General features: G+C 36.0%; 1 protein-coding gene and 1 long non-coding RNA gene across 3 annotated transcripts; both read left to right on the forward strand.

The window, feature by feature from the left end:
* The first annotated feature begins 4,521 nt into the window (after window positions 1-4,521).
* LOC145097028 (uncharacterized) lies at window positions 4,522-16,146 on the forward strand. 2 transcript variants are annotated; one of them, XM_079034498.1, is made up of 7 exons: window positions 4,522-4,964; window positions 5,517-6,188; window positions 6,266-6,618; window positions 9,915-10,126; window positions 14,246-14,502; window positions 14,990-15,168; window positions 15,681-16,146. In XM_079034498.1, the coding sequence occupies exons 1-7, from the start codon at window positions 4,733-4,735 to the stop codon at window positions 15,780-15,782; spliced, it is 2,007 nt and encodes a 668-aa protein (XP_078890624.1). In that variant the 5' UTR covers window positions 4,522-4,732; the 3' UTR covers window positions 15,783-16,146. The 2 variants fall into 2 exon arrangements, with proteins under 2 accessions (XP_078890624.1, XP_078890625.1); XM_079034499.1 differs by having other exon boundaries at window positions 4,523-4,964; window positions 5,517-6,182.
* Window positions 10,352-12,435, forward strand: LOC145097027 (uncharacterized). Its single transcript, XR_013704202.1, has 2 exons — window positions 10,352-11,803; window positions 11,886-12,435. It is a non-coding gene; the product is annotated as an uncharacterized LOC145097027 (long non-coding RNA).
* Window positions 16,147-22,013: the final 5,867 nt, after the last annotated feature.

Raw genomic sequence — 22,013 nt, forward strand, 5'->3', positions numbered from 1 at the left:
GAACTGGGACTTACGCTGGGCGTAATCCCAGTACGCGCAGTGTAAGGGGTCGCGCACCCCAGTTCTGTGAAGGCACCGGGTACGCCCAACATACATGTTTGGTACGCGCAGCGTAACCCGGAGGGTTGACTTTTGTTGACTTTTGGGGTTTGGTCAGCTTTAGGGTATTTAAGCCATGAGAGGGGTAAAATCGTGTTTTACCCTCCTGAGAGTGCTAAGAGAGGGAATGGTCTAGCCTTGGGAAATGTGTTGATGCCGAGTGTTTATTTCATATGATTAGGCGGAGGCTAGATCCTATTTCACAGAGTCCAAGATTTCCGAGTTACCGAGTTACACGAGGTGTGTCTTTTCACTATACGTTACCTAGAGTGGTATGCATGTGTTGACTGGAGGGTCTTATGTGCTATGTATGAGATTATATGCTATGAATGAGATTATGTGCTATGTGATATATGTATGCTATATGATTGTATAGATCGGACCGAAGGGTCCAACGATACAGATCGGACCGGAGGGTCCAACGATTCAGACCGGGCCAGAGGGCCCAACGAGCTATGACCGGACCAGAGGGTCCAATGAGCTACGGGACTGGAGGGTCCTGCTGAGACACATCGACCAGAGGGTCGTACTATAGCCTCGAGTGGCGTATGTGTTGTATGCGGTATTTTGGGGAACTCACTAAGCATTTATGCTTACAGTTGTTGTGTTATGTGTTTCAGGTACTAGCGATGACCATGGAAAGGCACCGACGTGATCCGTACACACAGTCAGGAGATTTTATTTGTGATCTTGGGATATGTTTTATTTGATAACTACTGTGGAACATATGTTTTGAGAATGTTTTAAATATAATTTTGGTTGTTGAAAAATGAAAAATTGTTTTGAAAATTTACGTCGTTACAACATCTCCCCCTATATCTATATATATATATATATATATATATATATATATATATATCTATCTATCTTTCTCCCTCCCAAACCTAAAGCATCCGCCATAGGAGCAAGATTAAAGAGTTCTTGGATTTGGAACACCAAGATCATCATTTAAATTTTCGCCATCTTCACTCCCTACCTAACACCACCCCTCTCTGTTGCAATAATTATCGATCCGTACTTAACCCTTCTTCCGTCGTAGAATTCTCCACCAAAATATGGATTTGTTCCTTTTGCCTCCATAGCAATCACTTTCCTCACTACACCATCATCGAATACGAACCCAAAAAATGAGAGACTCTGTAACTCCCCGATTCTCAGGTATTGTTCAAATAAAGTTTCTTGGTTTTGGCCCTACTCGACGAGTTGGTTGCCCTACTTGTCGAGTAGCAGCAGGTTTGGATTGCGAATTAAGTGACCGACTTGGCGAGTCCACTAGTGGGACTCGGTGAGTAGGAGCTGGCAAGTGAAACCCTAATTCTCGGGGTTTGTGTCCCTATTTAAAGGGGCCTTGGCTTACCTTGGGCCTCTTTACAGTCTTAGAGAGTCCCTAAGAGTCTGATTCGAGTGTGTGTGCCCTTGTGAGTGTGTGAAGCTTGATTTGAAGATTGTTGGAAGGAGAAGGCTTGAAGGAAGAGGAAGTTGGAGCGGGTAAGGTGTGGGATCAACACTATTCTCAGTTATCATCTTCCAAAGGTACCTTAAATCACCATCTCTCCTGTGGGTCTTTCCTTTTGTTGAGTTCTAGGGTTTTTATGGACCTTAAGGGTTGATAAGATGAACAATAGGTTGGATCTGAAGTTGTAACTTCAGATCTGAATCCTCTCTAAGCTCTAGCATCATAAAGTCGCAGAATTGGTCATGTGTGAGGTCCCTCTTAGGCATGAAGCCCCATTAAGAGCTTAGATTTGGCATTTAGAGCCTTTAAAGCAATGCATGTACGTAAAGTTTGCAACTTTACGTGATAAGTATGCCCTAGAAGCCTAGATCTATGATTTGGAGCCACTGCATGGCTCAGAAAAAGTCTGTATTGAAAAAGGACCAAATGGACTCGGCAAGTCACAGAGATGACTCGGCGAGTCTGATGAAGAAAGTCGTGAACTCGACAAGTTGGATGAACAACTTGGCGAGTTCGATGAAGATCGTCATGAAACTCGGCGAGTTGATAAACAACTCGGCGAGTCAGATGAATTTCCCCCAAGTGATGCATACGTGTGTACCCGTCGAGTTTTGTTTAGGAAACCCGACAAGTTGCTTTAGAGTTCAATCGAAAAACGAGGGAAACTCGACGAGTGGACAGGAAGCCAAGGAAGCTCAGCGAGTAGCCGAGGGAACTTGGCGAGTCATGTCAACATGGACTGTTGACCTTGACTGTTGACTTTGACCATTGACCATGGGTTGACCCGTTGACTTTTGAGGATAGTTCTGGAAGGATTAGAAACTTACGTATGCAGTTCGTGATAAATATAGGTGGTGGAGTTCGTGACAGTGACCCGAGGGTTGGAGCTTATTTTTGTGAGTCGACATTGCAAGGTGAGTTTCCTCACTATACTCAAGGGTCTAAGGCACCAAGGCCGACCCTTTTGGATTGCTATCTGGTTATGTTAGGCTAACGTTGTCTGTTGGATTGGTATCCTAGTGGGTAGGATAATACTATACGATATGTGATATGAACTGTTAGATAGGCATCCTGATAGATAGGATGGTATTATGTGTTATGTGGTATGACCCGTTAGGTCAGGTATTGTCTATATGTTGTTATGTGATTATCTGTTATATGTGCACTTGTTTGTTTAGCGGTTGAGGCTTATCTGCTTTGTGCGAAAGCCGACAGACCTGGGCATTCCAACCTGTTGGTTGTGGGTCGTGAGTATTCCATCCCGAGGATGATTGGACTCATAGTATGTGGCATTCCATCCTATTGGTTGAGGGCCTGGGGTATTCCAACCTGATGGTTGACTGAACCCATTGTATACTGTGTTGTGATAATTAGTATATCTGCGTGTATGAGTATTTTGGGGGAGCTCACTAAGCTTTCGGGCTTACAGTTTCAGTTTATTGTTTCAGGTACATTCGGGGATCGAGACAAGGCGAAGGCATGATCGTACCGCTCCTCATATTTTGTGATGCATTCCTGGGGAAAACTCTGATAAAGACTATTTTGGAAAGAATTTGTATTAACTATAACTATTTGAATGTTTTGAAAAATTTAAAATTTGGTCTAATTTCCATGGGTGTTATAGACTCCCTTCCCAAACTATTCCTCAAATATTTTTCTTCACGATAAATACTTGTGTGATTGAAGAGAAAATCAAGTTTTTAACTTTCAAGGGTTATTAGGGAGATTCTAGATAATTCTCTTGTCGGTTTGATTACTTTGGGAGGTATGTTTTGCATTCATGATTTGGTTTTTTTTACAGAGTTCCCAAGGTTTATGTGTTTAATAGGGCCACAGGGATTACTAAAGATCAAGTTTTAGACTAGATGTGTTTCTTTCTAAAGAAACCCAAACCAAGCTCCAAAGGGTTGTTGTTGGAGAAGGTGGTGGAGGAAGTGGTAATGATAATGACTTGGCGGGCAATGGCTGGAGGAAACAATTTCAATCGCCATTGATAGAGCTCTAACGATCACAGGAGTATTGGTCTGTATATTGTAGAATTTTTTTGGAGTTTGTTCGTGAAGAAAAGATTTTAGAATGATTTTCTGGATGAATATATCCTGCCACTAATGGTGTTCCAAACTTTGATTGATTCTTTCTCACCGGAGATGGTGCTGAGGAGATCGGGACCGAGTTGCAGGTAAAGGAATTTTTTGGGTTTTTATTTTCTATGTGTATTCATTCCTTCGACTTCTAATTTGAGGTTTGTCATGTTTGATTTTAAGGATTAATATTCTAGTTTCTTATTCCTTTTGGATTGAATCTGATTTACATATATGGCTTAAATATGAGTTTATTTTATAGATAATAATATTTTTTTTACAGATAATTATGTCTATCTTCATCTCCATGACTTTGTATGGATTTTTTGCGAACGAAGCTGGTGGGGATGGGATGAATATTTGAATATATATATATATATATATATATATATATATATATATATATATATATACCCTCTTTAATTTTTTTTAATTATTATCCAGGTTTGGACAAAAAAATACATTATACATCACCATTTTTACGGTTTTGTGTTATATTTATATTTATTTGAGTAAATTATATGAATGGTCCCTATGATTTGGGGTAATTTGCACGCTTGATCCCTAACTTATTTTTTTTAACTTACGCAATTGGTCTTTGTTTTACCTAAAAGAACTATTATTTAAATATGAAAAAATGATGGAGTATGGAAGATAAGGTGAAGGGGTGGGGTTGGGGTGTGTTTATTTAAATAAATTAAAATATTAATGGCAAAATGGTCTTTTTAAATAAGACAAGGACCAAACGCGTAATAAAAACAAATAATAAAACCTTTCAAATTAAAAAAATAAATAGGAACCAATCAGTAAATTACCAAAATGATAAGCGATTCATATAAATGTAATTTATTTGAGTAAATTACACGAATGGTCCCTATAAAACTCAAGGTCTGCCTTCCCCCGAGCAACAATAATCAAATCATGCCAAACGGATTCAAACATCAGTATGTTTAATCCCTACAACTACTAAACAACCCCCAAATCTCTCTTGATCTACGATTTCTCCACCCAAAATCACACAACTTTCAACCTGGGTATTCGGTTGTTGTCACTTATACGGGTGTGGTGAGAGAGGGAACCAACGAACAATGCAGGAATGGCTCAGCACAGGCAATCAGGAGGCATCTTCTTCGACAAACTCCGAAACGATCAGGTTTCAGTCGGGATTCGTGCCGCCGCCGCTCCCAACTACAAACAATCGCGAACTAGTCATCATCGGCGCTTCAGGAGCCGAAGGATTTCTGTCAGCGCTTTCGTGCTTGTTACTCTAACTCTCATTTTTCTCATATCTGCTTCTGCTTTCTTCTTTCTTTCTAAAGATGATAAAGGTATCTCTCTCGACTTTGCTTGGAGGTTTATATTCGATTTAAATCTTAATCATCAAAATTTATTACCTAATTGGACTTAGACCTGTGGCATTAGTTGGGAATGTTGATGGAAAACTTGAAATACTAGAAAGTCAAAAATATTGTATCTACTCCTTGTCTAAAGAAGATGTTAACTTCACTGGTTTTTTTTTTTTTTTTTTTTTTTTTTTTTTCTATCCGACCAAATCCAACTTAGATTTTTACAATTACTGGGAAAATGCTGAAAAAGGTTAAAATAGTAGAAAGCTTAAACTTAAAACAGATAGAAGATGTATTGTTCTTTATGAGAATACAAGGGGAATGATGAGCTGAACAAGGTACCACCAAGCTAGATGCTTGATGGCAGATTATAGAAGATGTTAACTTATAGGGCTTTAGATGCTTTCTCCTTGTAACACAGTGTATATTATATGCATGTTTGTTAAGTGAGGTCTCATCTGAAGATGAAGCTTGGGAAGGGTGGTGTAAAATTTTATCTTTGGAAAATGGCTAATTTTTTTTTTCTTGGATCAGATAAGGATGAGTACATAGTAGAAGGTGATGAGTTTGGGAGTGATTTGGACTTCCTTGCAAACGTGACACGTACAGAAAGATCAAAAATAGTGAAGTTTGGGCATGGCAATGGTTTTGTTGGTCATGGTGGGGACTCTCGGTATTGGGACAGGGATGATAGGAGAAGAGATGATGATTATGGTGAGGATTTAGTGGGTAATGGTAGTACTAGTACTAGTATAGCATCAAAAAGATATGTCTCTGAAGATAACAACAAAAGGAGGTCATCGGATCACAAGGTAGCTGGTTTGTATAATGAAGCTGGGCGAAACGAGCTGAAGATGTATGAAGCAGAGTATGAGGCTTCTTTAAAAGGTGTTTCAGTGTCTAAAAAGGAAGCTAAGACCATGAATCAGCTGGCAGATTCTGAGGAAGATGATGTGATTGTGGATGATGAGTATATTGATGAGATTGATATGCATGACATTCGACTTGAAGACTATAATGACCACCACTCTGTTGGAGGATCTTCAGGCAAGGATGTACATGTACCAATTCATGGTTTGCCTGTGGATGCTTTAGATCCAGACAAACTGAGAGATACTACTTCCATGCAATCCTCAAGAAGGGCTATTTCTGAGAGGAGGATTGCTTCCAAGAAGAGGTCAAAGAGGCGGAAGTATTCAGGTAGGTGTAAGTAATTACTTATCTGATCTTGCATTTAATCTTTGTTTTGTGATGGATGATACATGAATGACTTTTTCTTGCAGGTGCTTGTGAAATGAAAATTCTTAACTCTACCATGAAGGCTGTGGAGCCTCCACAAAGTCTCAAGTTTGCAAGATTTTCCTTGCAGTACACGGAAATAGAAAGTAAGATTAATAGGTTGGAATCATGGGAGCCCAAATTTGGTGGGCATCAGAGTTTGGAAGAAAGGGAACAATCTTTCGTTGCAAATGATCAGAAACTTAATTGTGGGTTTGTGAAGGGTCCTAAAGGGTATCCTAGCACAGGATTTGACTTGGCTGAAGATGATGCAACATATATTGCTACTTGCCATATTGCTGTCATTTCATGCATATTTGGAAACTCCGATCGTTTGAGATCACCCATGGGGAAAACGGTATCCTCTTAGTCTTTACATGAATCATAACTATATAGCTTTTGTTCCCCATCAACCATTGTTTGTTTGGATAAATGATAACCAAAATTCAATAACAGATAATGAAACTAAAATATCAGATATATCATATATATAGATCTAAGAAGCTTTTGATTACTGAATGAAATAAACGTACAACAATCTGAAAGGAAATCAAAATGATTATCCTCCTGCCCTAATCAGAGAGTTTCTCCAAAGAGACAACCCCTACCCAAGACTCAAAATGCAATCCACTACTCCTATCACTATCTTATTTATGCTATCCTTCATTCAGACAATTCTTGATAGGGTGCAAAATAGATAATAAAAGATATTACAATTAAGACCCTGCACTTTAGCCATATGTTGATATATGAGCCGTTCTCTATCAGATAATGACGGCATACGTGGGGGAGATAAAAGGAAAAGATAAATGATTGTGATAACTTAGGACATCATGATGGAAAAGCCCTGACTTTTTTTTATTAGTTATTTCTTTTTGCATCAAGTCAAAAACAAACACCGATATATTGCTCACCTTATTTAGTTGTGTCCCTTTTAAGTTCATCAAGTAAAAATAAAAAACACCACCTTACTCATGTAACATTGACACAAACGGTGGTTAGATTTACTTGACAAATGCAGAACAGTCACTTCTAACATGAAGTTTTCTTACCCCTAGAAATTTGAAATTTATCTCTAGTGGTTAATGTGTTTTATTCTAATACTTGCTCCATTGTCAAAAGTGAGATAACACTTAATTACAAAAGTTTCATGCATGCATTTATGGGCTTTATACATGTCGATTAATGTTAGATAACTTAGGAAGCATGGACATATCATCTCATATGATAATGACTACCATACAGTTAGCTAGGAAATTTATGAAATACTTACTTTTGAAAAATTTATGCTTCTTCCTTATAAGCCATAAGTACTTTGGGATCCAAGAAGTGTATATTAAAGATAACAAAAGGTACATGCTTTGATGTATTCTCTTTTAATCTTTAATATTAATTAGTTGCCAAAATTTTATCACATTCTTATATATAGATATGCACACACACACAAATATATATAGTCCCTTTTACCCTCTGTCATCATTTACTTGACTAAAGTCCATGGTGGATACTTTTTGAACAATAAAGAAGTCGTTGTCTTTACAACTAGGGTTGTTGACATAAGTACATTGGGGAGTAACATATCTGCTCCAACTGTTGTATTTTAAAAATAATTTTTATTTTTGTCCATATTTTATGTGCTAGAACTTCTTCTTGCGGAGTGAGTTGGCTCTTGTCGTCACTCTTTGATTACTCTCTTCAATCAATGTAAATGGTGCCCCTTTATTTGGGGTTTCTACTTTGTTAGCCTTATAGCCTTCTGTCGGAAACAAATATGATGCACAAAATGAGGCAGAGATAATTTTTACATTTAGTTTTCTTTTGTTTGCAACACTTTGCCTTTCCAAAAAAGTTTGTATATAAGTTGTTTATTGCACCATATGGATATTGTTGCTATTATATGCAAGTAGTGAAATATTATATAGATAGGTACCTAGTATAAACTATGTGTTTTCGTAAACACTAAAGTGGGGAAGTTTGTGAACTAAAAAGTAATGCCATCAATAATATTTTACAACGATGTCAGTGGAGTGGACCAATAGTTGAATATGTTTTGAAAAATGGAATGCTTATGGGACATCCCAAATTGCACGACAAAGTTTCATATGAATAAGTAACTACACGTATAGTTTCCGTGTTATTTGGTTTGAGGAAAATACCACAAAACATAACATTATCCTCTTTCTGTAACAAACACCCAAATTTTTATATAAAAGCATACCTATTTTTTTGATTTTTAAAACAACATAATATGTAATTTCTTTTTTTATCCCCATGAGGATATACAAGTTCTATGATTACATGCCAAAGTAACAGGCAACACTATACATGGCATAGTCGGGTGTTACTACATCCCAATCCCACACTAATAATAAAAGCCTACAAAATGTTGCCATCTACTAAGCATGTCTTCTAAGAGCTAAACTTTCTCCTTTCCCTTACCCGTTTGTTCGGACGAACAATAGAAATGTGAATCACATACAATCTTAGTGAGTAACTTTTTCAAGTTCCCTACAACATAATATATATAATATATCCACCCATGCCAACATTGCAACACAATAAGCATAGTTCCACATTTAAGTCCATATATAAGTAAGATGCACCATATGAAACAGAATAAGAAACATGTACAATTGCCACATCATCATCATCATAGGATCCTACACTTCATTCCCAAGTAAACTATCTAATATGAACCCATCAGATACGATACTAGGCACGTATCAAGCCATAAACCTAAATGTAGAACTTATTACCGAAAGCCAACTTGTAGTTGTAGGAGGAGGGGACACTTAGACTTATAAGTTACAAAAACATTACCCTTATTGAATCAAAAACATTACCCTTATCTCAGGATAGTTATGTAATGTTTAAACACTATCCCACCTTTATGTCTTGAAGAGGTTGTTGTAAAGCCCTTTCAGAGTTGGTCCTTCCCTCCCTCCTTAAACAAACAATTATCCATATCAAATGTCACAACAACCTATTGAATCAAATTCCCCACACTCAGCAACAAATCAACCTACCCTCGTGGTCTAACAAAAATGTTTATATAAACTCATGAATATAATGATATTTGTTTCCCTTTTAGCTAAGATTTACCAATTATCAGGTTAGAATCCAATTTCAAACCCTTTCCCCAAAACAGTTACAGACCACATGAGCCTTAGTTTCCAATATCGTCAATCTTTGATGTGCTGTGAATTTCATTCAACATCACCATTCCTAAGGGACGGTGGATAGAATATAATTTCATTTTTTTTATTAAACGACCAAAATACCCTCATATATATATACAAACACAATTATAACTAAATATAATTTATGATAAACAAAAATATTTAAATATAAATAACTTTTTTAAGAAAATGTTTTTATTATCGATTTCCAATCCATTTCCTGACAGCCAAACACGATATAAAATGTTTCCTTGAGATCCGAATTCTAATTTCATCCAAAAAATATTCTACAAATCAAATGCCCCCTTTTACAATAATATGGCATCTTATGGTTTTATTCATGTAATTCTTTCTTTAATCAATAATAACATACACTTACACTTAGACTTGAGAGTAGCATGTTTGAATTAAATAAACAGCATATGAAGGTGGTTATTGCAGGCAGGGATTGAGTTTTGTTGTTTCCTGATTCCAGGTTTCTCGGATTTCAAGGAAAAATGTATGTTTCGTGATGTTTGTAGATGATATTACTTTACAAACTCTTTCCTCAGAAGGACATATGCCGGACAGAATGAGTTACATTGGTATATGGAGAATTGTGGTTGTTAAGAATCTTCCATACACTGACATGCGCAGAGTAGGAAAAATACCTAAACTTTTGGCACACCGTCTTTTCCATAATGCAAGGTCCGTAAAATTACTTATTTCTGTTCTTTCTATTACAACAACATTCTACTTTGACTTTAATTCTACTTTGATAAACCTACACAATTATATATATATATATATATATATATATATATATATATATATATATAGCATTATGCTTTGGGTTTTATGCAGAAAAGTCCCATTATTTCGGGATAAAGTCCTAAAAGTTTTTTTTTTTTTTTTTTTTTTTTTTTTTTTTTTTTTTTTTGAACAGAAAAGTCCCAATTATTTAACATTTTGCTAACGAAAAAGTTCTTTTTTATATTTTAACAGGAAATGATAGATTATGTGATTTTCCCTAAATAATGAGACTTTTCTGTTCAAAAAAAACTTTTAGGACTTTATCAAAAATTTCCCGAAATATTGAGACTTTTCTGCAAAAAACCTTATGGTTTTAACTTTTTTTTTCTTAGGACATAAAATTTACCCGTGAAAATTGCTTTGTCTTCGGATGATATTGCTAAAAATAATTGCATGGATTTCTCAAAGTAGAATGCTGATAGATGATACAAGTATAAATGTATGATGTCATATTAAAGAAATCAATGAAAGTATGTTGCTATTTCTGGCATTTAGCCAAATGATAAAAAACATAGATTTACTATTTTACCTGGATAGGATAAAATGACCCATTCCAATCTGAATTTCTTTTATGTGTGGCATCACGAGATGGAGTCAAATTAAGAACATAGATTAGTGTCATGAGGACTATAGAAATGGTGTAAGGATATGACAAGTCTAATGTAACCAACTGATTTGATATGGCATTAGCTGCAAAGCTTGAACCCATTGCTTTCGTTGTAATCACTCAATTATTTTGTTGGATAATTGGCAGCTTAAAGTTGAGCGGTATCAAATTATAAAATTAGTCGACTAGTTTTCTTCTTTCTAAACCTGTCAGCTTTAGTTGTCTGACTATCTAAATGTTTATCTTGCCTGCCATTATTCATCATGCTTATGCTCATGCGTTTAGAGGTTCTATCGCAAGGAACCATGTTATGTTATGTTATGTATAACATCTTCTTATTTTGATGAGTGTCTAATCATCATATCTCAAGCAAACACTTGTTGTAAAGCATGCCATAAGGGTGTTGTAGCACAGTTAAGTTAGTAATTCGAGAAAGAAACAGGTAGGTCTCCAAAGCCGAGTTCAAGACTCGATACTTTTATTCATAATCAAACAAAATATATATATATATATATATATATATATATATATATATATATATATATATATATATATTAAAATTTAAAAAAGACAAAACAGCACAAATGGTCCCCGTGGTTTGCTCAAAATTGCCACTTTGGTCTAAAAAAGTTTGGACTAGCACCAGAGGTCCAAACTTTACATTTTGTTGCTTGTTTAGTCCATTCTATTCTGATTTTTTTCAAAAGGACGGATTTGCCCCTGTTAATATGATTTTCTTTTTTGTTTTCTTAATTGTTTTTTGTGATTCTGATTTTCAGATTTAAAAAAAAAAAATAAAAATAAATCACTCACTCTCTCTCTCTCTCTCCAATTACCCATCTTCTTCCTGAAAATTGTCCAGATGAACAAAAAAAAAAGAACAAAAAAAAACACCTAGAACAAATTGTTGAACACATCAATTCTCAATGGAGATGGAGAAAAGAGAATGAGAAATCATATCTAAGGTTAGTCTTCTCCATCTGTTTTTAGATATGTTCGTCTTCTCCATCTGTTTTCATATCTATTTGTGTTCTTCATCACTGTCAGGATCAACACCACACCCTTCTCAGTTCATCTTCACCATCTGTGGCTCGATTTTCAGTGTCACCGAAAAACCCACCCCAACCACACCCTCCACTCCTCCAGTACCACGGTATCAGAAGACTAAATAGAGGGCAGATCGAATAAGGGAGAAAGAAGAAAACGAAATCGTGAAAACGAAATCAGATCGAGTTCGTGGGTTCTTGGGCTCTTCATCTGAACACACAGACGGTGATCTGAAGACGAAACGACAGAGGAAAAAACCCTGAATCGAAATCTGCTTCTCTACTTCATCTCTCTGACGATAGTCTTCAGTCTTGAGCTCATGTCTCTGATCTCCTCCTCAGACAAGAACAGATCAGATCTGAGCCAGTGAAGTCTGAAATCTTTCTTCAGATCTGTCGATCTGAAACCCCTCCTCCTCTTCATATCTAGTCATCAAACTTTCTTTCATCTTTTTTATTCCTGTAAACAACCATCGAAGCATAAATCCAATTACACAGTCTTGATTTGTTTAACATTTATAATTAAATAAAAGAAAAAGAATATTTAAGTATATATATATATATATATATATACAGAGAGAGAGAGAGAGAGAGAGAGAGAGAGAGAGAGAGAGAGAGAGATTTAAATTAATAAAAAACTAAAAAAAGCAAGGGCAAAATCGTCTTTATAAAAAAGTTTAAAGCAAATCGGACCAAACTCGCAATAAAATGAAAAATTTGGACCTCTGGTGCTAGTCCAAACTTTTTTGGACCAAAGTGGCAATTTTGAGCAAACCACAGGGACCGTTTGTGCAGTTTTGTCTTAAAAAAAATACTAATAGATATCCTGATTTTAAATACAACAGTACCTAAAATAAATTGAATATAATTACTACATAGTCGATAACCTTGATGAGTTGGGGAGCCATGTCATTACTCCCCTCCCAAACAAACAAGCACCTTGTCTTCAAGGTGGAAATCTGGGCTCTGCAGCTGAGTATTGGTGTAATTGTGGAGGGTCTCTAATTCCCCATAATTTTCTTTCTCATCCTCATTGCTGTGGGCAAGCATGATGAAGGTTGCTTCCAAGACCTGTTCTAGAAATGAATAAGATGAGGGACAACATTTCCTTAATAAATGCCATGGTAAGGGTAGATTAGTCATTTCCGGAGTCGCTCCATTAATTTGTTGTTGTAATCAGTAACTAGTTCTTTGGGAGAGATCCAACCAGTAAGTAAGTAATAAAAATAAATCATTGATTGTTCAATCAGCTAAACATAGAAACAAAAATATGATAGACCCTTGTTGAATCTATCGTATACTCTAGACATACTAACAAAAATACTCGATAATATTAAGATAATTCCCAATCATTCGAGAGGAAAGGGGCTCTCCAAAAGAACAAAGTTCTAGTTCATACAAATTCTATAACAAAAGGACTATATACTTACCACTAGAGACAAGACAAAAGGAAATAACAACCAACATAATCAGGTGCTGTCCCCACTAACATTGTTTCCATTCAAAAATTGGCTGCAGACCAACATATAGGAAAATAAATAAATAAAAGACTGAAATACCCCTTGGATCATTTCATTCCAGCACAACCAGGCAAAAAGTTACCCAATTGCCCTTTCTACCCTCTTGCTATGAATCAGTAAAGTCAGGGGCTTATCAAAATATCAAACACCTTTTAATACCTAAATTTCATTTACATACACAAATATTACATCATGTTGTCATTGATGCTCGTGCTTAACCTTATCCTCTTTTGTAATTTGGTGATAGAAGCTTCTTGTAAGGTTTACATTCATTGACTGATTGACTGTGGTGTGGTATTATTGTAAGCAATTTCAGTAGAGGTCCCAAATCCATACATAGACTATACATAGGTTTTGTTGTTTGGTTTGGGAAATTCGCCACCAAAAGCTTAGGGTGCGTTTGGTTGTAGAAAACTGTTTTCATTTTCCAAGAAAATGTTTTCAGAAAATAAAGTTGAGTTTTCAATGAAAATTTTAGAAAACGCGTTTGGTGGAGTTTTCATTTTCCATCTTGGAAATTTAGAAGACAGAAAATTTTCATTTTCTTGGAAAATTTTTGAAAACTGAATCAACCAAACGCGTTTTCAAAATATTCATGGAAAACTAGAAAATTTTCTGCAAGCAAAGACACTCTTAGCAACTGCTTCAGTGCTACTGAACCAAAAGCTTTAGTTTAAATTAATAAAAGTGAGGCGATTGGTTATATATATATATATATATATATATATATATATATATATATATATATATATATATATATATATAACATTGTTAGTACACTAGTATGGTGTAATATAGAGAAATGATTATGAAAGGAGGTTGTTGTGTTGTGAAATTTCAGGTACTCAATTTGGTTGGATAGCAAGCTGCGGCTCCAACTGGACCCTTTACTGGTATTGGAATATTTCTTGTGGCGAAAAGGGCATGAGTATGCTATTTCAAATCATTATGATCGCCATTGTGTCTGGGAGGAAGTTGCTCAAAATAAGAAGCTCAACAAGTACAATCACACCATCATCGATCAACAATTTGCCTTCTACCAAGCAGATGGCTTAACAAGATTCAATCCATTCGATTCTCAAAAGCTTCTCCCAAGCAGTACGTCTTCTCTTTCTAAATATTTTCCTCATTTACCCATCACAATCACAATCTACTTTTACTATTTTATTCATTTAGCCTGTTGTTTTTGTATATCAAGTTTCTTTGATAACAAAAATAGTGATAAAATGTTTATATTATTTATTTTGTCCCAGATAACCAGAAAAATTGTTGTCTGAAGCAATCAAAACAGGCATAATGGTTTTCTGAATCTCACTCACTTTCCTATTTTATTGATTTAGCCGCTCGACTATTACTTTTACTACAAAATTATTATGATAACTTTTTTAAATCGATAAAAAGTAATAGTTGAGTTGCTAAACCGATAAAAAGGGTGAAAGTGTGGTGCTTTTCTACATTTTCTCACAGTATTTTTCAAACGGTCAAAAAGTGTAATAGTTAAATAGACAGCGAAGTGGGTAAATGACGAAAGTAGGTTGTGGTTTTGGCATTAGTCAAATAAAATAATATATATACTTTTTTTCAGATGTACCAGAAGGTTCTTTTATTGTAAGGGAACACACGCCAATGTCAAACTTGTTCTCGTGCCTCTGGTTTAACGAGGTTGAAAGGTTCACACCTCGTGATCAGTTGAGCTTTGCATATACATACCACAAGCTAAGACGGATCAACCCCACCACCCCCTTTTACTTTACCATGTTCAAGGTTAGATCTTAGCCTTAGTGCTTAATGCTTATCATATAATATTATTACTATTAAATATGCACCAACCTAATTTCATTCCTTTCTTTCTATCAAATCTACCCACTTTACTCATTCAAATCCACAGCATTTTTCTTTTCTATAATTGGATAGACTTTTACATAGTATAATAATGTCTTAATCGGAAAAAAAAATCAAAGTACAATGCTATAATTGCTTAAAATTTTTCCTTGATAAAAAATAAATAGATAGTGGAAGTGCAATGTTGAAATAGAATGAAATGACAGTAGGGAAGGGGTGCTATAACACACAAATAAAGGAAAGAAAAGTATTGACATTTTGGTTGTTTTCCATGTGTTGTTGGGTGGTGTTTCTTTTTGACTTTAACAACGGACTTTATATATGTTTATTTTTCAACAAAGAGAAACAGATAAAAATGTTGGTTGCTGCTATTTTAGGAAATATTTTTAAGCTGATGAATATTAATATTAGTTAACCTTACAACAAACAAACAGGACTGTGAAAGGCGAAAGATAGCAAAGTTGTTTCGCCACAGGTCAGAAGAGAGTAGAAGATATATGCTGATTGGACAAGAGGCAGAGGCAGAGGCAGAGTGAGTGATGTGGATGATAATCATATAAGCGCCTTTGTTTGTTTGTGTCTACTTATTACGGAGTGGAGGGAGTTGTAGATATACATACTAGAGGCGTACACTGTTTTTGGGTGGTGAACTGAAGATGGCCATACATACATACATACATAAATCATTTGTGTATTTTATTTTCCATCTCAACACCCAGACACCACCTCACACACACCTACCTACCTACCTACCTACCTACCTGGCTGGCATGCTGTATTAAGCGTGGTGTACATTTTTTCTTTCTTTGTGGTTTTATTGATCGTAGATAGTTGGATGCTATTTTACGCAAGGGTTTTGGACTGTTATTTTTCTTCATTCAAATTGGTGGAGTTTGTATTTGCTTGGCCTTCTTGGACCGGCTTGGCTTGGCTTGGCTTGGCTTCTCTTTGTTTTTCCTTGTTCAATGCTTTATGGTAAGTAAGGGTTTCAAAAACAGGTGATAAAAAAAACCTCATTTGGTGAACATAAATAATAACATAATCAAATCTATAAAAATAATAGACTTACAAACACTACATATCAAGTATTACTGAAAAATCGATAAAAACAAAAAATTATAGTATTAATCTATAAAAGTTTATAATATACAAAAAATGTCAAAAAAGAAAAATGCATTTCATAATTTAACAAACTAAATAAAAAGAAAAGAATCATGAAAATTTAAAAATACGTATACAATATGTACTGTTTCAGTTATTGGTCATTAGCTCATATAGAAGACCTCGTGCATCGTCTTCGTCAATGCATCTTCTTTCCCTATGCATCTTCATCCGTTCTTAGTAATGGCAGACCTACCATTTTAATTCTAATTTTATATGAAATTGCAACTAAAAATCCCAATATCGATAAGTAATGAAGCTGATACACAATACATATTAATTACCTTGGCTTCTACACTCAAAGCCTCGAAAAGGTAATTTTTTTTTATACATTCTAAATTTTTAACTGTTCTGTATTAGGGATAATGACTTAAAAGGGTAATGTATTTTTCGATTTGTACACATTTGGTCAATGATTTTTTTTTTCGCCCATATTTACCTCTTCAACTTGTTAAACTATACACATTCAGTCACTGTGACCAGTTATTCCAGGTTAGCCGGGAAAAATGACTTAATAGGGTAATATATTTTTCATTTTGTACACATTTAGTCCTTAATATTTTTGTATATATTTAGTCTTTAATATTTTTTTTGTTTCAAAATAAGTCATTTTTTGTACTCATTCAATACTTATGAATGATTTCCTTAGGTTTTATCAAGACATCTTATGTGGGACAATCAATGATGAGGTGTTTTGGGTTGTTGATGCTTATGTCAAACGCGATCTCGACTGTTTGTGTAACATCCTGGTTTCGAGGTATAACATTTCTGTATGTGATAATGAGGTTGCCTGGGTGACTCGACGAGTTGGTGCCTCAACTTGACGAGTAGAGTTGCGATTCGGTGACGTGGATTAGTGAGCCAACTCGACGAGTCAGCGCTGCCGATGGAAACCCTAAATTCTTGGGCCTCTGGCCTATTTAAAGGCACTTATAGCCTCATTGCGACTATCCTTTCCCTGAGAGCAAACCCTAAGCGTCCCCTTAAGCAACGAGAGTGTGTGATTAACTTATTGTGAGCGTTGGTGCATTTGGTGAAGAGGAAGGAAGGATCTTAAGCAAAGGATCAAGAAGGTGTGGTTAGATCTGAGGCTATAGCAATCCAGAACATCTAAATGAGGTATCCAACTTCACCATTCTCAATTCTTTAAGTAGATCTTTTGTTTGTTGAATCCTAGGGCTTCTTCTTCCCTAAAACATGAGGACCTTGATTGATTCATGATCATAGAGAGAGAGAGAGATGGACTTCAGATCTGGACCATATGAGGACCTTAGAGTCCAGATGTCCCTGCTTTATTCAACCATAATGAGTGATTTGAGTGAGAAACCATTGTTGAGGTGAGATTTGACATTTTGAGCTCTTAATGCCATGTATGAACGTAAAGCCTGTGACTTTGCGTGATAAGGGAGCTTAGGGAGTATAAATCTAAAGTTTGGGTGGGTTCCCTGCTTTGGAATCGTCTGAATAAGATGAGAGTCTGAATGGGCTCACCGAGTCAAGGGGCTGACTCGACGAGTCGGTTAGGGTTTTCCCGATTAAGCTGAATCATGCGACAACTCGGCGAGTTGGGGGTCAACTCGACGAGCTGAGCTGGACTTCGACAAGACTTCTGAGGAAACGAGTGGACTCGACGAGTCACAAGAGTGCACTCGGCGAGTCGGGTCAAACATGGACCGTTAACTCGAGTTTGAGTTTGGTTGACTTTAGGGTTGGGTCAACCATGAGTAATGGAGACCATAGAGGGGTAAAATGGTCTTTTATCCACTTCAAGAGTTAGAGAGAGAGAGAGAGAGAGAGAGAGAGAAAGAATAGCCTTTGGTATATTTGAGTATGATTAGAGTATTAATTAAAGATAATTATTCTATGTGTTAGGCGGAGGCTAGTCTGAGATCCCATGTACGAGATTATACTGGCCAACTTATGAGGTGAGTCTTCTCACTATACATCTGAGTAGTAGTTACTATGTGACCGGAAGGTCTTCATAGAGATATTGGACCAGAGGGTCCTCATTATTGACCAAAGGGCCTCATTGTTATTATGTGATAATGAATATTGTGCATATTGTCTTTGTGACTTATGTTATTATATTATTTAGTGTAAATGTTGTTATATATGTTTACGCTGAGTTAGGTGATATTTATTATACAACATGCTTTGTGATTATGATGTGTTTTGCTGAGTCAGGACCGGAGGGTCCACCCGAGTAGTGGGACCGGAGGGTCTCCACTAAAACACATTGACCGGAGGGTCATTTCGAGTTAGCCTCGAGTGGCTAATGAGATGTGTGTTGTATTTTGGGGAACTCACTAAGCTTCGTGCTTACCGTGTTATGTGTTATGTGTTTCAGGTTTTCTCAGGATCGCGGGAAAGCACCGACTTGATTGTACACACCAGTGAAAGAGTTATGCTTGAGGATCCAGGATTTTAATTAAACAGTTATGAGGTTATGATTTTGTAAAGTAAATAAATGAGGTATTTTGTGAAACGTGTTATGAGAACTACGAGAATTTTAATGAAAAAAAATTGTTTGAAAATTTACGGTGTTACAGCTTGTGTGACATCCCCAATTTCACGGCCAGAAAAGACCGATTTGTTTATGCTTTGTTTTATAAAATCAGAGTAATCATTTGATTAAAAGAGTTGCAAAATTTGTTCCCAAAATAAAATATGATAAAATAAAATTTATCAAAGCATTTCTTAAAGAAATGCATTTTTCATTAAATAACAAAATCTCGGGATGTCATGTTCCGATACAGACCAAAAGCATAAACAATATAAAATAGACCGTACAACAGTTATTTATAACTACCGATCTATAATCCAAAATCTCTCGTCAAGTCCACCAACTTATACTCTTGTGTCATTACCTATAATGTAAAGAAAACTGAGTGGGTCAGGCTTGGGAGCCTGGTGAGCATATAGAGTTTTCAACCCACAATAATATAATTATTATATTCAATCATCAAACAATCAACCCAATTACCCATCCCCATTATCTTCGTTTAATCTTCCCTAAAGATATTATCCTAAGGGTCATCTCCTATATCATATTTACCTTTCATCTCCTTACATCTTATTTCCTTATAAGGATCATCACCTACATCGCATAGACAATACTAAATCGGGGATCACTCCTTCAATATGTGTATAGTAAGGGTTAGGGTATCATCGCATGATTACGCAGCCACAACATCGCCTGGACTCGTAAATCATAATAAGGGTTAGACTATCATCGCATGAATACGCAGCCACAACATCGCCTGGACTCGTAATTCATAATAAGGGTTAGACTATCATCGCATGAATACGCAGCCACAACATCGCTTGGACTCGTAATTCATCACCTATCTATCATCACCTAATTATCATCACCATTATATCCTCACCTACCTCTTATCACATTATTTTATCACACACCAACTATTTCATCTACCCATGTTCTACCCAACATATTTGTAGATATAAATTACATATACAGTTTAAAACTATTTAAAAACTCGTATAAAACATTCATTCAACATCCATCTCAAGTAAAAAAACAATGTATAAACACATAGCACGTATTTCATAGCAAATACTTCATATCTATGTGTTAGAAGAAAGTAACTACACACTCACACCAAACATATACTTAATACATTCAAACAATACTTGTATTAAAATCGTGTTTATGAAAGGGACTATACACTCACCTGATCAGAAGATGATCGGACAACACTACGGCTCTAAGAGTAGCAGCTCTTCGGTGAAACCGGGATCACTTCACACACCGGGCTTCTCGCGGGCAGAGCTTCGGCCTGGAAACTCTTTTCTTCTCGGGATCTTCGGACTTCGGGACTTGATTCGGGTCTCGGGATGAAACCGGGGCTTCAGCGGTACTTCAGGATGGCTATAGAGGGTATCGGGAGTGAGAGAGAGGAGCTGGAGCAACCCAAACTCGACTGACCCTCGATTTCTATTTATAGGGCCATTTTCAGGTCTCATGTCGTGAGTTTTAAGTGCTCACGTAGTGGGGCTTGATCGTCATTGCATGCATCATCACAAGTGGGGTCTGACAGAGTCTAGGTGACGTTTTTTTGAGTTCACGTCGTGAACACAGTGTTCACGTCGTGAGTTCTGACACAGGATCGGATTTCGTGCCCCGAAGTTCAGAAATTCATAACTTTCGCATACGAACTCCATTTTCATCGTTCTTTATATGCACATGTAGGTGAGATTATGCTCTACAACTCTCGTTTAGACTTCGTTGGCTAATTTTGAATTTATTTTTAATATATTATTTTTAGTAGGTCGAGACAGGAAAACTCCATTCGAAATTCATAACTCCTTCATCTAAACTTCGTTTTCGTCTGTCTTTTTATCGTTACGCTACTATTAACGAGATCTTCGATTCTCGTTTAGGCTGTGTCGGCTAAAAACCGCTCGATCTAATATTCGAATTTCGGGCTGTACACTGCTAAGCCGAAACTTCGAAAAATCATAACTTCCTCATACGAAGTAAGATTTGGACGTTCTTTTTAGGCACGCTCTCGGTTTAACGTATTCTACGACTTTCGTTTAAATCGCTAAGGCTAAACATCACTCTATCGTAAGTTCACTTTTTACGTCATTCAGCGGCGTGCCGGTTTTGTCGCGAAACTTCGACATGTCATAACTTTTTCGTTATAACTCGGATTTCGGCGTTCTTTATATGTACGGAATCCTTGTAACATATACTAAAACTTATTTAAGATTATTCATTATAAATAATCTTCTATCAAAAAGTCATTTTTGACGCTTATTGTTTCTAAATTGACTAGCTCGGATCCACGGGCGTTACAACTTGATTGCGTATGTCTTGTGGTTTGGCTTAAGTCTTGTATTTTGAACGTCGTAACTTCGTTATACGATATCATATTTTAACGATCTTTATATCCAAGTGTTCATTTTTTCAGTAAGATTACTCCTATTAAAATGTAATATTTTTATTTACGATTTTATAAAAAACATCCATACATGCATTCATAAAAAAACGTATGGACAGGGGCAGGCGCAGAAATACATAGTAGGTGATGTCGAGATGAAATAGACGTTATTGATACATGAAAAATAAGTATAAATGGAAAAAAAAATTTCCACTGCGGACAGAAAAAACAGGTGTTGCCGGTGCAAAACCAGGACCAAACTAAATCCGCCCCTGTGTATGGATATAAAAATCGTAAGTAAAAATATATTACTTTTTAATGGGAGTAATATAAATTAAAGTTGTAGTAGACTAAAATACGAACGCATGGATATAAAGATCGTTCGCATGTAAATAAAGATCGTTAAAATCCAAGATCGTATGAAGAAGTTATGGCGTTCAGAACACATGACCTAAGCAACCAAGTAGTCGAGATCGCGATGAACTTATATCAAAAGGCCCAAACACTTCATTAATGAATGTCCCACGTGAGATTTCGTGAGAAAAACCTAAAGAAATCATTCATAAGTACTGAATGAGTATAAAAATAAAAATGACTTATTTTGCAAAAAAAATATATGAAGGACTAAATGTGTACAAAGTGAGAAATATATTACCATATTAAGTCATTTTTACCGGCTAACCTGGAGTAGCCGGTCATAAG

The sequence above is a fragment of the Lactuca serriola genome, chromosome 4 (genome assembly GCF_051521515.1).
Source record: "Lactuca serriola cultivar US96UC23 chromosome 4, Lser_US96UC23_V15, whole genome shotgun sequence".
Taxonomy (NCBI): domain Eukaryota; kingdom Viridiplantae; phylum Streptophyta; class Magnoliopsida; order Asterales; family Asteraceae; genus Lactuca; species Lactuca serriola.